This window comes from Symphalangus syndactylus, chromosome 5, assembly GCF_028878055.3.
Source record: "Symphalangus syndactylus isolate Jambi chromosome 5, NHGRI_mSymSyn1-v2.1_pri, whole genome shotgun sequence".
NCBI lineage: Eukaryota > Metazoa > Chordata > Mammalia > Primates > Hylobatidae > Symphalangus > Symphalangus syndactylus.
Genome location: NC_072427.2, coordinates 40,628,140 through 40,644,747, shown reverse-complemented (window position 1 = coordinate 40,644,747; position 16,608 = coordinate 40,628,140). Strand labels below are relative to the sequence as shown.

Sequence of the window (16,608 nt, the reverse complement as noted above, 5' to 3'; positions counted from 1 at the left end):
CAGGACACAGTGGCTCACACCTGGGAGGTGGCAAGGTGGGAGGATCCTTTGAGCCTAGGAGTTCAAGACCAGTATGGCCAACATGGCAAAACCCTCTCTCCTAAAAATACAAAAATTAGCCGGGCATGGTGGTGTGTGCCTGTAATCCCAGCTACTCGGGAGGCTGAAGCAGAAGAATTGCTTGAACTCAGAAGGTGGAAGTTGCAGTAAGCCAAGATCATGCCACTGCACTCCAACCTGGGCGACAGAGTGAGACTCCATTTCAAAAAAAAAAAGGAAGAATAGAGGGAAAATAGAGAAGAAAGACAGACTAATGTATCACAAGTAGACATGACATGAAAGAAAACTGATAAACGTAGGGGCAAGTAGTAGATGTTTAGGTGTAGCAGGTGTTTAGGTTTGAGACCAGCCCAGTCAATATATATGAGACCCTGTCTCTACCAAAAATTTAAAAATTAGCTTGTCGTGGTGGTGTACACCTGTAGTCCCAGCTACTCCAGAGGCTGAAGTGGGAGGATCGTCTGAGCCTGGGAGGTTGAGACTGCAGTGAGCCATGATTGTGCCCTGCACTATAGCCAGGGTGAAAGAGCAAGACATTGTCTCACAAAAAAGAAAAGAAAATAACCTTTAGTAATCAGAACACATCTATAAAAGGACTATAAAATAAATGAGATTTATAATTTAAACTAAGATTATTTCTTTTCAACAACTTGAGTAATTTTAGGCTGTAACTCAATATTTTAAAAATACTGGGGTTGGCTGGGAGCAGTGGCTCACGCCTGTAATCCCAACACTTTGGGAGGCCGAGGCGGGCAGATCACGAGGTCAGGAATTTGAGACCAGCCTGGCCAACATGGTGAAACCCCGTGTCTACTAAAAATACAAAAAAATTAGCTGGGCGTGGTGGCACATGCCTGTAATCCCTGCTACTCGGGAGGCAGAGGCAGGAGAACTGCCTGAACCCAGGAGGTGCAAGTTGTAGTGAGCCGAGATCACCACATTGCACTCCAGCTCTGGGAGACAGAGCAAGACTCTGTCTTGGAAAAAAAAATACCAGGGTCATATTAAATTACATTACTCATTTTTAGCACTGCATTCACACAGTAATACTGACCAAACATATCAGCAGAATAAAATAACATACATTAGATCCATGCCGGCCAAGAACTTCCCATTCACCACTGGTAATTGCTATCTCCTCTTTGATAGGACACTTGAAATCACCTGAAGATAAATATAATTATAATTCAGTACATTATACCAGACTATAAGCAAATGAAACAATTAAGAACAATACTCTAAGCTCTTTTTTTCCAAAAAGTTATGTTTGGGGTAATAAAAATGTTTTGGAACTAGACAGAGATGGTGGTTGCACGGCACTGTGAATGTACCAAATGCCACCGCATTGTTTGTTTATTTTTATTTTTCATTTTTGTGTAGACAGAGTCTCACTCTGTTGCTGAGGCTGGAGTGCAGCAGCATGATCACAGCCTTGACCACTTAGGCTCAAGCTTTCCTCCCACCTCAGCCTCCTGAGTAGCTAGGACTAGACACCACTAAACCCAGCAAATTATTATTTTTGGTAGCAATGAGGTCTCACTATATTGCCCACGCTAGTCTTGAACTGCTGGCCTAAAGCCCCCAGCCTTGGCCTCTCAAAGTGCTGGGACTACAGGCATGGGCCTGAATTGTTTATTTTTAAATGGTTAACTTAACGTTTTATGAATTTCACTTCAATAAAAAAAGTCTACAGTTAAAAAAATCCAAGGTATGAGTCTTTACAATACTCTAGAATAATAATGGAATGATCTATTTAGATAATGTGAAAACAGCAAAAGAGATTTTTTGGCAAAGCCAGAGGAAAAACTCAAAAGCACCTGCATTCTTGAATCTTTGGTTAAACAAACAAAGAAGTCTAATGGATTGACAAAGCATTTCTTTTCTTTTTTTTTTTTTCATAACTTGCTTCTGTTGATTTCTTTTTCTCTTTTTGTAAAACTTTCCCAAGACATTTTCAGATTTAAAAATAAATAAAGTCAGTGTTAAAGGTGTTGGTCAGCCTTCTTACTTGTACCCTTCTACCTCTGACACTGGGGTAAAGAAGGAGGTCCAGGGCAATGCAGTGATATTTCTGCCAGGATACTCCCCCTCTCCTAAACTCAGTAGTTAGTTGAGAGTATGACATTTACAGGCTAGAGAGACCCAAATACCTCTATTCCACCCCAGTGCTAGGTGGAAGTTGGGTCAGCTGCTGCCCCGAGCCAGCTTTATCTTGAGTGTGGGCTTTGGAGGAACAGGAAAACTGGCTCTTGGCCACTGTGAGGGGTACAGCTTTGCCACTCAAATATACCTTACTATGGCATTCAGGGAGCCAGGGTTCAGAGCTGCAGGGCTGGGGTCCCTGTCTCACTCCCACATAGGCCATCACGACCTGCCATAAAGGCATTAAAACCAGCCCGGTGCAATCCATCCCCAGACACTGAATTAGGACTGGCTTGACTCCCTGGCACTTCTGAGGTAGCCATATCAGCCATTTCAACAAGGCATTTCTTCTAGAAATGCAACAAACTACTTTAAAACTCACAAAAGAAAATGTTTAATACAATTGTTCTTCATTTGCCAAAAAATAACCCAGGTAAGTGTTTACCATAGTAAATGTCAACATGTCCCATTTGTTTTGTTTTTGCTTTTTTCCCGTTCTGCTCTGTCCCCCAGGCTACAGTGCAGCGGCACCATCACAGCTCACTGCAGCCTTGACCTCCCCAGACTCAAGTGATCCTCCCACCTCAGCCTCCCAACTAGCTGGGACTACAGGCTCATGCCACCACACTTGGTTAATTTTTTTTTTGTCTTTTTTGTAAAGACGGGGTTTTGCCATGTTGCCTAGGCTAGTCTCAACTCCTGGACTCAAACAATCTGCCTGCCTCAGCCTCCCAAAATGTTGGGATTACAGGCGTGGGCCACCTCACCCAGCACCCATTTGTTTTTATGAGCTTCTGTCTTGATGAGGCTCTCTCAGTGGCCTAAGGAACAGCTTAAAAAGTGAAAATCATTTCTGTTTGGACTGCTTGTATCTATTGCTGTGGGGAGTGACAGCTGATGACAGGCCTAGGTGGTGAGACAGTATTAGTGTCTTTCCTAGGGTTCCACGTAAGTTTAAAAAAAAATTTTAAACTCGAAGAGCACAAAAAATTAAAAAATCAATTTAGTACTTTAAATACTATAGACAGAAATTAAAAGATTAACATATAGATAACAAATACTAACTGTTTTACATTACAGCTCTTAAGAAAGCAAAGAGGAAGGAGAAGGAAATGAGGTAGATATGAAGGTAAAGGAGGATGACTTGGAGCAAGAAAGACTAAGAGGGCTATTTTTTTTTTTTTTTTTTTTTTTTTTGCCATTGCAGTTAAAGTTTATTAAATAAAGCTTAGTGTCAATGTCTTTGGAGTTGTATTTGTTTGGGTGCAAGAGAGTATGGGAATTGGCTTCAAAAGAACAAATGAAACTGCCTTTGCAAAATTATGACTAAGGAAATTATGACAAGTGAAAGACATCAGAGCTAACTAACTCTATCTTGCCTCTAATCTCTGAACTCTCCTTGTCCATTCCTGGGCATAGGCCCAACTAGCCTTAGGAAGGAATTTAGTTTATAATTTAAATAATAGCCCCTAAGAGGGCTATTATTAAAAAAGCAGAATATAACAAGTATCGTCCGAATGTAGACAAATTAAAACCCTGTGCACTGTCAGTGGGAATGTAAAATGGGGTAGCAGTAGCCACTACCATTGGTGTTCCAATGGTGTAGCTCCTATGGAAAACAGTATGGTAGCCCCTCAAAAAACTGAAAATAGAATTACCATATGATCCAGAAATTCCACTTTTGAGTACATACCCAAAAGAATTGAAAGCAGGGACAGGAAGATACTTGTACACCCACGTCCACAGCAGCATTATTCACAATAGCCAAAAGGTGGAACCAATCCCAGTGCCAATCAACAGATGAACAGATAAACAAAATGTGGTATATATGTACAACAAAACCTTACTCAGCCCTAAAAAGGAAGGGAATCCTGACACGCACTACAAAATGGATGAAACTTGAGGACATTATGCTACATAAATAGGCCAGTCAAAAAAGGACAAAAACTGTATGACTCTACTTAAATAAGACATCTAGAGTAGTTACATTCACAGAGACAAAGTGGCTGCCAGAGACTGGGGGAAGGGGGTAATAGAAAGTGACTGTTTAATGGGTAGTTTCAGTTTTGGAAGATGAAAAAAATTCTGGAGACAGATGGTGGTGATGGTTGCACAACAATATGAACATAATCAGCCGGGTGTGATGGCTCACGCTTGTAATCCCAGCATTTTGGGAGGCCAAGGCTGGTGAATCACATGAGGTCAGGAGTTTGAGACCAGCCCGGCCAACATAGCGAAACCCTGTCTCTACTAAAAATACAAAAATTAGCTGGGTATGGTGGCGCATGCCTATAATTCCAGCTACTCAGGAGGGTGAGGTAGGAGAATTGCTTGAACCCGAGAGGCGGAGGTTGCAGTGAGCCGAGATAGCACTGCACTCCAGCCTGGGTGACAGAGCGAGACTCTGTCTCAAAAAAAAATAAATGAATTAACTAATTTAAAAAATATATATATGTGTGTGTATATATATATGTGTGTGTGTATATATATATGTGTGTATATATGTGTATATATATGTGTACATATATATACATGTATATATATATATAAAAACATACTCAATGTCACTAAATTATACCCTTAAAAATGGAAAAATGGTCACAATGTTAAATCTTGTTATGTATATTTTTCCACAATTTTTTTTTTTTTTTTTGAGACAGAGTCTCCTGCTGTCACCCACACTGGAGTGTAATGGCGCGATCTCAGCTCACTGCAAGCTCTGCCTCCCGGGTTCACGCCACTCTCCTGCCTCAGCCTCCCGAGTCGCTGGGACTACAGGCGCCCGCCACCACGCCTGGCTAATTTTTTTTTTGTATTTTTAGTAGAGACGGGGTTTCACTGTGTTAGCCAAGATGGTCTCGATCTCATGACTTTATGATCCACCCGCCTCGGCCTCCCAAAGTGCTGGTATTACAGGCGTGAGCCACCGTGCCTGGCCTTTTTCCACAATTATTAAAAAGGACCATGCCGAATCTGTTAAGTTACAAACGGCAGTTAAGCATACAACATAACTTACCATAAAGTGCTTCCTATTCTAAGGGGAACATCACATTCCGGGGACTGTTGGGGGGTGGGGGGAGGGAGGAGGGACAGCATTAGGAGATATACCTAATGCTAAATGACGAGTTAATGGGTGCAGGAAATCAACATGGCACATGGATACATATGTAACAAACCTGCACATTGTGCACATGTACCCTAAAACCTAAAGTATAATAAATAAATGAAAAAAAAAAAAAAAGAAAAAGTGCTTCCTATTCTAAAACAAACTATATTATTAAAGTTGAGAACTGTAACTCGGTTTTAGAAAAACCAAGGAAAAGTGTTCTATGTACCCATTCACTTTTTCTAGGCTTATGCATCCATTCTGTATTATATTTTCCAGAAGAAAAACCACCACTTAAGGAAAACCACTTTTTAAAGAAAAATTAACTTCAGCTGATATAATATTTAATTTTACTTTGGGCAACATAATTATATCAATCCAAAGACCTAACTATAAATTAACTCCAGTGTAGATGCAGATATAAGAAACACCTAGTATGTAAAAATATCTAATAATTACATAACATTTAAAAAAATAGTGTTGTCTTTTTTTTTTTTTTCTTTTGAGACGGAGTCTTGCTCTGTTGCCAGACTGGAGTGCGGTGGCGTGATCTTGGCTCACTGCAACCTCCGCCTCCTGGGTTCAAGTGATTTTCCTGCCTCAGCTTCCCGAGTAAGCTGGGACTACAGGTGCACACCACCACGCCCGGTTCATTTTTGTATTTTTAGTAGAGATGGTGTTTTGCCATGTTGGCCAGGCTGGTCTCAAACTCCTGACCTCAGGTGATCTGCCTGCCTTGGCCTCCCAAAGTGCTGGGATTATAGGTGTGAGCCACTGCACCCAGCCAAAAACAGTTTTTTTTTTTTAATGGGCTCACTTTAAACAAATTAAAAATTGCAGTCAAGGCAAAAGTAAAAAGTAAAAATCAGTAATCCTGCTACTTAGAGATTATTCACTATTAATACTTTATAATACGTGTCAATCCATTAAGAACTTTGTCCTGTGTTTTTTACACATACATGTATTTCTGTTTTAGTTTAACTTACATATTAAGTTTAATGAAGCAAGTATTGATGCTTATAAAGCATGCAAAAGATACATTCCCCTGTCCCTCCCACCTTCTGCTTCTAACATTTTTTCTTTTTTTAAAATAAAATGGATTTCTTACTTGGAGCAGGCAGCCCACCACTGGATCGTTTATATTTGCTTTCCTTTAAAATAGATGTAATTTTGTATAAATGACGGAAACCTGTTTTGCATTCAGAGGCAAAAATAAACTCAATTTCCTCTTCGTGACTTTGGGGAAAAACATGAAAGATGTCATGGATCTGTAAAATGAATAGCTAAATTTACTATACACATTATGAAAATACTACATAATTCAGTTAGGCTACAGGAAAAATTACTTGATAAATACACTTTGAAATATAAATAACCATCAATGCCAAAGGAATGCTATATTTACAGTAATAAATTTTGCTTGGGGCTTTCAGATTTATTTTATTTTAGTCAAAAACTTCTTCCACTGAGAAGTAAATGTTTTCAAATGGAGTAAAAAAGAAAAATATGACCAAAAGTTTTTTCTTACTCAACATCTCTATAATCCTTGAAACATGGCACAAGGTTTGTTTAATAATATAAATCTTGTTACAGAAAGATGAGGTAATTTTTTTAATTTTTGTTTTCCAAAAAGAAGTTTTCTAATAGTTCAGGGGAAAACAGGTGTTCATAGGTGAATCATATGAAGCTTATATTCAGCTAGGAAGTGAGATGGCTTTATTTATTTTGTATCTTATTTAAATTTGTCTGCTAAATTGGAAAATTCAAAATTCAATTAAGAATTGGTATATTTTGGTACAGTTTGCCAACATAAAAGAGAAAGTCTTTTCTAGACCAGACTCATGAAGTCCTCTCAGAAGCACTGATGAGGCTGTGTATTTAATATCTATTATCTCCAGGAACAAATCTGAAGCCAAGGAGATGTCATTTCAATGGCATCTACTTTCTATCAATACAAACCATTCCATTCTGGAACCATCACTCCAATTGGAAATGCTCATACTAAAGAAATAACATGGTCCCTTTAAACTTAAAAAAAAATGCATTTTGATAGTTTGCTATATAACTTCATTAGCATTCTGAGAAAATATTTAAACAAGTACAGGAAGAAATGCATACATTTATCCAGATGTCTGTTGTTTCTTCATAGATAATTAGTGGCGTCACAGAGTCAGGCACTGACTCAATGAGTCTCTGCCTTTCCATAACATCATCTTCTACTGGGATAAATAATTCAGGTGAGATCAACACTATCTGCAGGCGAGTTTGGGAGCGATCTAGTAGGATGGACCAAGCACTATTTAAATAAATAAAAGAGAAGAACCGGAAATAAAGCAAGCTATCAGAAAAAGATTCCCCTATTATCTCCTTTGGCATCTATCAATTATATCTGTAATCACCATGAAAGAACTGCTTTAGTGTATATTAAATTATCACTTACAAATAGTTAATTAAAAATACACTTTAAGCTTGAATAGAATTTATAAAAAGTGGCTTTCTTGAAATTTCCAAAACCATAGTTGGCCTGTGAAAGTGTTTTATCCCTATAGGCTGGCATGATGGCTCATGCCTATAATCCCAGCACTTTGGGAGGTCAAGGTGAGAGGGCTGCTTGAGGCCAGGATTTCGAGCTTACAGTAAGCTACGATCATGCCACTGCACTACAGTCTGGGTAACACAGAGAGAGATGCTGTCTATATAAACAAAAGTTCTGCCAAGTGCAGTGGTTCACACCTGTAATCTCAGCACTTTGGGAGGGTGAGACAAGAGGATCATTTGAGCCCAGGAGTTCGAGACCAACCTGGCAACACAGTGAGACCTTGTCTCTACAAAAAATAAAAAAAATTAGACATGGTGGCATGTCCCCGTAGTCCCAGCTACTCAGGAGGATAGCTTTAGCTGGAGAGGTTGAGGCTGCAGTGAGCCATGATTGCACCACTGCACTCAAGCCTAGGTGACAGATTGAGACCCTAACTCAAAAAAAAAAAAGTTTTCTCCCTTTAGTATCAATGTCAACAAATGCCAGTCTTGTGAAACTCCTGTTGTCTACATTAGACACAGAAACTATTTATTTGTAATCATCCTCATACAAAGCTCTATAATTATACAATTTTAAAAATACACATTTATCTGTGAGCCTTAAAGCCATATGATTTAATCACAAATAACACTGTGAACCATAACTGGCTGAGTATAAAGACAGAATTAAACTGCAGTGCACCTATGCCTATAGGATTACAAATGCACAAATCCACTTAATTCAAGAAAAATGCCTTGTGTAGTAATAACTGTACTGCAAATTTACATGTGAAGGCAGCTCCAACTACAAGACAAACCTAATAGCACAAATATTCCAAAGCTCTGGATCCTAAATTAGTTATAAGGAAGTAACAATTTAACATACGCACTATTTTCCCTCAGGAGTCCATCCAGCTCTGGCAATATATTCAACTCCTTCAAATAGAATCTCAAAAGGTTGAATTAGTTCCTTATCTATGACATCTATGATCTATTAAAAAAGAAAAGAAAGAATCTAGTTATAGAAAATTCAGATAAATAATTAGCTTGCTAGTCTACTTTAACAATTTATCCAAAAAGCAGAAAATTTTTCCAGAGTTAGGTATTAAAAAGGCACAAAGGGTATAGCAAAACGAGGAGTAAATTCTGGCTTACCTATACTGGTACTTACTTTTTGTGCCTAGAAAAGTTATAAGCACTTTTAACACAGCCTAAAAATCTATTTCTTTGAGTTGATACTAACAGAACACTTGATAATAACTAGTAAAATCAAGTTTTAATCACCTTAGACTTGAGTATCCAGAAAAATAATAGTCCCTAGTTCCCTATATTTCACCTAGAAATATATATATATCTACACTAATTATATTTTATTTATACATATATATGTATGTGTATATATATATTTTTTTTTCTTTTTTTTTTTTTTGAGATGGAGTCTCGCTCTGTCCCCCAGGCTGGAGTGCAGTGGCACAATCTCGGCTCACTGCAACCTCCGCCTCCCGGGTTCGCGCCATTCTCCTGCCTCAGCCTCTCCAAGTAGCTGGGACTACAGGCGCCCGCCACCACGCCCGGCTAATTTTTTGTATTTTTAGTAGAGACAGGGTTTCACCATGGTCTCGATCTCCTGACCTCGTGATCCGCCCACCTCGGCCTCCCAAAGTGCTGGGATTACAAGCGTGAGCCACCGCACCCGGCTATATATATTTTTTTCTTTTGAGACAAGGTCTCATTCTGTTGTTCTGGCTGGAATGCAGTGGCTTGATCACAGCTTACTGCCTTCGCAATTTCCCAGGCTCAAGTGATCCTCCTGCCTCATATTCTCCTGAGTAGCTGAGACTACAGGTAAGGTGTGTGCTTGTAATGAAATTAAATAAAATATTAATTTTTAAATTTTTTTGTAGAGATGGAGTCTCCCTATGTTGCCCAGGCTAGTCTCAAACTCCTGGGCTCAAGTGATCCTTGAGACACTGGAGTCTCACTCTGTCGCCCAGGCTGTAGTGCAGTGGCGCCATCTCGACTCACTGCAACCTCTGCCACCCGGGTTTAAGTGATTCTCCTGCCTTAGCCTCCTGAGTAGCTGGGATTCCGGGTATATACCACCGCGCCCAGCTAATTTTTGTATTTTAGTAGAGACGGGGTTTCACCATGTTGGCCAGGCTGGTCTCGAACTCCTGACCTGAAGTGATGTGCCTGTCTGCCAGATAGTTGGGATTACAGGTGCAAGCCACCGTGCTTGGCCCATTTGTGTAATATACTAAAGAAATAGTCCTGGATAGGCAAACTTTTTTCTTTTAAAAGTCTAGTAAACACAATTTTAAAAATAAATAATTTTTAAAAACTGTGCAAAGGATCTGAATAGTCAGTCCTCCAAAGAAAACATATACATGGCTAAAAAACACAGAAAATGATTCCCAACATCGTTAGCCATCAGAGAAATGTCAATCAAAACCATAATGAGATACCACTTAAAACACAATAGGGGCCAGGTGCAGTGGCTCACACCTGTAATCCCAGCACTTTGGGAGGCCGAGGTGGGCGAATCACAAGGTCAGGAGATCGAGACCATCCTGGTTAACACGGTGAAACCCTGTCTCTACTAAAAATATAAAAAAATTAGCCGGGCGTTTTGGCGGGCACCTGTAGTCCCAGCTACTCTGGAGACTGAAGCAGGAGAATGGCATGAACCCGGGAGACGGAGCTTGCAGTGAGACGAGATCACACCACTGCACTCCAGCCTGGGCGACAGAGCAAGACTCCATCTCAAAAAAATAAATAAATAAAATACAAAAATAAAAAAACACAATAGGATGGCTATAGTAAATATAATGGACAACAAGAAGTATTGGTGATAATGTGGAGAAACTGGAAATCTCATACACTGCTGGTGGGAATATAAAATCGTGCATGCTGAGTGTGGTGGCTCAAAGCTGTAATCCCAGCACTTTGGGAGGCCCGAAGTGAGAGGATCACTTGGGCCCAGGAGTGCAAGACCAGCCTGGGCAACACAGGGAAATCCTGTTGCTACGAAAAATAAAATTAGCGGGGCATGGTGGTGTGTGCCTGTGGTCCCAGCTACTTAGAAGGTGGAGGCAGGAGGATCACTTGAGCCTGAGAAGTTGAGGCTGGGTTGAGCTGTGATTGTGTCACTGTACTCCAGGCTGGGTGACAAAGTGAGACCTTTCTCTTTTTTGTATTTTTAGTAGAGATGGGGTTTTACCATATTAGACACGCTGGAGACCTTTCTTCAAAAAATAAAATAAAATAAAATAAAATAAAATAGTGCAGCCACTTTGGAAAAACACTTTAGCGGTTCCACAAAAGGTTAAAAAAATAGTCATCAAATGACTCAACAATTCTACTCGTAGGTATATACTCCAGAGAAATGAAAACATAAGCCCACACAAAAACTTATACACACATACTCATGGCAGCATTATCCATAATAGTCATAAAATGGAAACAATCAAAATGTTCATCACCTGATAAATACAATATGGTATATCCATATAAAGGTATTATTCATCAATTAAAAATAAATGAAGTATTGATACATGGTACAACATGGATGGACCTTGAAAACAATCTAAGTCAAGGAGACCAAACTACGTATTGTATGATTCCACTTATATGAAATGTCCAGAATAGGCAAATTTATAGAGATAGAAAGTAGATTAATGGTTGTCTAGGCTGGGCACGGTGGCTCATACTTGTAATCCCAGCACTTTGGAAGGCCAAGGTGGGCAGATCATGAGGTCAGGAGTTTGAGACCAGTCTGGTCAACATAGTGAAACCCCATCTCTACTAAAAATACAAAAAATTAGCTGGGTGTGGTGGTGCGCCTGTAATTCCAACTACTCGGGAGGCTGAGGCAGGAGAATCATGTGAACCCAGAAGGCGGAGGTTGAAGTGAGCCGAGATCACGCCATTGCACTCCAGCCCGGGTGACAGTGCGAGACTCTGTCTCAAAAAAAAAAGGTTGCCTAGTGCTGGGGGATATGAGGAGGTTGGGGGATGATGACTCAGGAGTATAGGGTATCTTTCTGAGGTAATAACAATGTTCTAAAACTGCCTGTGGTGATGGTTGCAAAACTCTGTGAATATACCAACAGCCACTGAATTTTAAAGTTTAAATAAATAAATCATATTACATGTGAGTTATATATCTCAGTAAAGCTGTTTTTAAAAAAGTCTACAAGAGGAAGACTGACTCGGGAGCCTCTCTCTCTCTGCAGGAGAGAAAGCTATTCTCTTTTCTCTCTCTTTTGCCTGTTAAACCTCCACTCTTAAACTCAAAAAAAATAAATACAAGTCTAGAAGAGAAGACTGTTTTTTACCTAGTCTTGTGTGCATGCAGCTTATAAGCATTTGGCTGTCGAAATGGAAAGCAGTAGTACAAATTAACTGTGGGATATTTAATGCACCATAGACATCTACCCAACACAGAAGGTAACCAGTCAATAACTACCTTTTTTTCTTTTAACATTAATCTGGAGAATAAAGGCAAACAGAAAAACTATTGGAAAGGAGTGGTTAATATGCATATCCCCATATTCCCATCTTATGAACCAGTAGGATGATTTACAAGTAAAAAGTTAGGTCAATCTAAAATCATGATCCACAGATATCTCAGCAAGTTCAATAAGTCCAAAAATAAAAAAGTGTATCAAAGAACCCTACTGGGCTGAATAGATTAGTCAAATTGACGCAGAAGGTCAACTCAGCATTTTATACTTACCCTTCCTTCAGCATCAATCATTATTTCTGACATCTTAAAAGTGACTTTAGGATTTGCTGTACCTTTAGAAAGAGACATAAATGATAGTAATGTTTATCCAAAATTACTCAAATTAATTTTGCCAGATCAATCCTCTTTACACTTTAGTTAAGTCAAGAATAACGTATAGGTCGGGTGCAGTGGCTCATGCCTGTAATTCCAGCACTTTGGCAGGTTGAGGCAGGTGGATCACCTGAGGTCAGGAGTTTTGAGACCACCCTGGCCAACATGGTGAAACTCCGTCTCTACTAAAAATACAAAAATTAGCTGGGCGTGGTGGTGTGCACCTATAATCCCAGCTACTTGGGAGGCTGAGGCAGGAGAATCACTTGAACCTGGGAGGTGGAGGCTGCAGTGAGCCGACATCGCGCCACTGCCCTCCAGCCTGGGTAACAAGAGCGAGACTCCGTCTCAAAAAAAAAAAAAAAAGAAAGAGACATAAATGAATAGTAATGCTTATCCAAAACTACTCAAATTAATTTTGCCAGATCAATTCTCTTTACACTTTAGTTAAGTCAAGAGTAATGTACATGCCAGGCATGGTGTCTCACGCCTGTAATCCCAGCACTTTGCGAGGCCAAGGCAGGCAGATCACTTGAGCTCAGGAATTCAAGACCAGCCTGGTCAACATGGTAAAATCCCATCTCTACAAAAAATACAAAAATTAGGCAGGGTGCAGTGGTTCACATCTGTAATCCCAGCACTTTGGGAGGCCGAGGCAGGTGGATCACCTGAGGTCAGGAGTTCGAGACCAGCCTGACCAACATGGTGAAACCCCCATCTCTACTAAAAATACAAAAATTAGCCAGGTATGGTGGCACGCGCCTGTAATCCCAGCTACTCAGGGGGCTGAGGCAGGAGAATTGCTTGAACTCGGGAGGCAGAGGTTGAAGTGAGCTGAGATCGCACCACTGCATTCCAGCCTGGGCGACAGAGCAAGACTCTGTCTCAAAAAAACAAACAAACAAACAACACACAAAAAACAGCCAGGCGCAGTGGCTCACGCCTGTAACCCCAGCACTTTGGGAGGCCAAGGCAGGCAGATCACAAGGTCAGGAGTTCGAGACCAGCCTGGCCAACATGGTGAAACCCTGTCTCTACTAAAAATACAAAAATTAGCCGGCGTGGTGGCGGGCGCCTGTAATCCCAGCTACTCGGGAAGCTGAGGCAGGAGAATTGCTTGAACCTGGGAGACGGAGGTTGTAGTGAGCCGAGATCGTGCCATTGCACTCCAGCCTGGGTGACAGAGCAAAAAAAAAATAAACAAAAACAAAAAAAAACAAAAATTAGCCGCACCAGGCTGGTCGAGCTACTCAGGAGGCTGAGGTGGGAAAATGGCCTGAGCCCAGGAGGTGGAGGTATAGTGAGCCAAGATCACACCACCGCATTCCAGCCTTGGCAACAGAGAGACTGTCTCAAGAAAAAAATGAAAAAGAATAATGTAGATGGTCAGGGCTTTACTGCACAAGAATATCAGAGCCCCATCTCAAATTCATACTTTTTGAATATCAAAAAACAAGAGGTTCGGCCAGGTGAGGCAGCTCATACCTGTAATCCTAGCACTTCGGGAGGCCAAGGTGGGTGGATCCCTTGAGGTCAGGAGTTCAAGACCAGCCTGGCCAACATGGTGAAACACCATTTCTACTAAAAATACAAAAATCATCCGGGCGTGGTGGTAGGAACTTGTAATCCCAGCTACTCAGGAGGCTAAGGGAGGATAATCACTTGAGCCCAGAAGGCAGAGGTTGCAGTGAGCCAAGATCACACCACTGCATTCCAGCCTGGATGACACAGCAAGACACTGTCTTAAAAAAGTAAAATAAAAATGAGGTGCTTGCCCATCAACCAACAAGTGGATTAAAAAAATGTAGTATATATACAATATGTAATACTACTCAACCATAAAAAGGAACAACATAATGGCATTCACAGCAACCTAGATGGACCTGGAGACCATTATTCTAAGTGAAGTAACTCAAGAATGGAAAACCAAGTATCATGTTCTCACTGATAAGTGGGAGCTAAGCTATGAGGACACAAAGGCATAAGAATGATATAATGGACTTTGGGGACTCCAGAGGAAGGGTGGTTGGTGTGAGGAATAAAAGACTACACATTGGGTACAGTGTGCACTGCTCGGGTGACGGGTGCACCAAAATCTCAGAAATCACCACTAAAGAACTTATCCATGTAACCGAAAACCACCTGTTCCTCAAAAACTATTGAAATAAAATTTAAAATAAAAGGGGGACTGAAAAGAGCAAGAATGAAATAAAGTGAAAAGTGAAATTATGTATTATTTTTACAATTGAAATGCTGTAAGAAGCAAAATGGAAAAAAAATCATTTATTATGAAAAATATCACTTAAAAATCTTTATTTGCTAGCAAAGACACTTTCTTCTTTTTTTTTTTGAGACAGAGTTTCACTCTTGTTACCTAGGCTGGAGTACAATGGCATGATCTCAGCTCACTACAACCTCTGCCTCTTGGGTTCAAGTGATTATCTTGCGTCAGCCTCCCAAGTAGCTGGGATTACAGGCATGCACCACCACGCCTGGCTAATTTTGTATTTTTAGTAAAGATAGGGTTTCACCATGTTGGTCAGGCTGGTCTCAAACTCCTGACCTCAACTGATCCACCCACCTCAGCTTCCCAAAGCGCTGGGATTACAGACGTGAGCTACCACGCCCGGCACAAAGATACCCTCTAATTCATTCCTCAAGGAAACCAATTGTGTAGACATCCCTACCTTTGAAAAGAATCAAAAAGGATCACCCTTTAATTCAAAATCTATTTTTGTGATACTTAGTGAACAACCCATCATAAATAAGGCTAGAAATGACCAAAGTTGTTGGCTACACCTTTGGATGACTACAGAAAGAATCTTATTTGGAAAGAGGAAATGAGTGAATATAAATGCCAATGGAGTACAGTACCTGTTTTAGGATAACGGAATGAATCTGCCCTCCTTGTTTCCAACATAGGGGATGTAACATGAATAATTTCCACCTCAGATTCATCATTTTCTTCATATAGAATTCTAAGAATTTTACCACCACTGGGAGCTTAAAAGAAATTTAGATATTGAAAATTTAGAAGAATTATTCCAGAGAGTAGTCATAACCAACCATTCCTTCTAGTATCAGATTTCTTATAGTGAAGAATAACTTATGTATAAAATATGCTGCCTTTTTTGTAGGAAAATATCACTAGTCTTTGTAGTAGCAAGGTGAGTTATTGTTAAGCCACTTCTTTTGGAGGGAAAACAACTGGAGATGATATGTATACATATTTTTACAACAGGGAAAAACATTTTTGTAGGACTTTGTTCTTGCATACCGTAAAATGCATTCTTTGTTGAAAAATGAAATATTTAATTACATTTATAATATTTCCTATTAAAAACATAAATACTACTTAAATACAGTTCAGTTGTTTTGAATAGTTTCTGTATTTATGTCAAAATCATCTTCTAACAAATACAACAAAACATTTCACATCTTAAAATAAAATGTCCAAATCCAAGACACGGCTTAGAAGTATTTTTCAGGGTCTCTTAGAGAAGCATTCAGACTGCTAGCTCCAAACCATGAGTAGGTCATGAAATCTGTTAACGGGTCATAATCAGTATTTTAAAAAATACAACACACAAACCACACCCTGGGCAACATGGCAATACCCCATCTCTACAAAAACAATACAAAAATTAGCTGGGTGTAGTGGCTTGTGCCTGTAGTCCCAGGTACTTGGGAGGCTGAGGTGAGAGGACTGCTTGAGCCCGGGAGGCGGACTTTGCAGTGAGCTGAGATTGCACCACTGCACTCCAGCCTGTGCAACAGAGACCCCGCCTCAAAAAAAAAACAAAAAAACCCCAAAACAAAAACAAAACAACATAACAGTATCAGGGAGCATTACACATAAGAATAAGTATTGCTTCTTGAAATTTGTTTTCAGTTTTATCTATACAGTATATGTATTAGGCCACAATATAAGTACACTTCTAAC

General features: G+C 40.0%; 1 protein-coding gene across 8 annotated transcripts in view; it reads right to left on the bottom strand.

Moving 5' to 3' along the window:
• Positions 1-16,608, bottom strand: part of DPP8 (dipeptidyl peptidase 8) — a 77,474-nt gene that overhangs the window by 31,231 nt on the left and 29,635 nt on the right. For all 8 annotated transcript variants that reach the window (XR_008657673.2, XM_055278098.2, XM_063638902.1 and 5 more), the window contains exons 8-13: positions 15,540-15,668; positions 12,564-12,625; positions 8,716-8,816; positions 7,427-7,604; positions 6,417-6,576; positions 1,145-1,224 (exon numbers count right to left, since the gene is read on the bottom strand). Coding sequence is in view for 7 of the 8 variants with exons in the window: in XM_055278098.2 (XP_055134073.1) it covers positions 1,145-1,224; positions 6,417-6,576; positions 7,427-7,604; positions 8,716-8,816; positions 12,564-12,625; positions 15,540-15,668 (710 nt within the window). In the remaining variant the exon portion in view is untranslated. The remainder of the gene's footprint in view (positions 1-1,144; positions 1,225-6,416; positions 6,577-7,426; positions 7,605-8,715; positions 8,817-12,563; positions 12,626-15,539; positions 15,669-16,608) is intronic.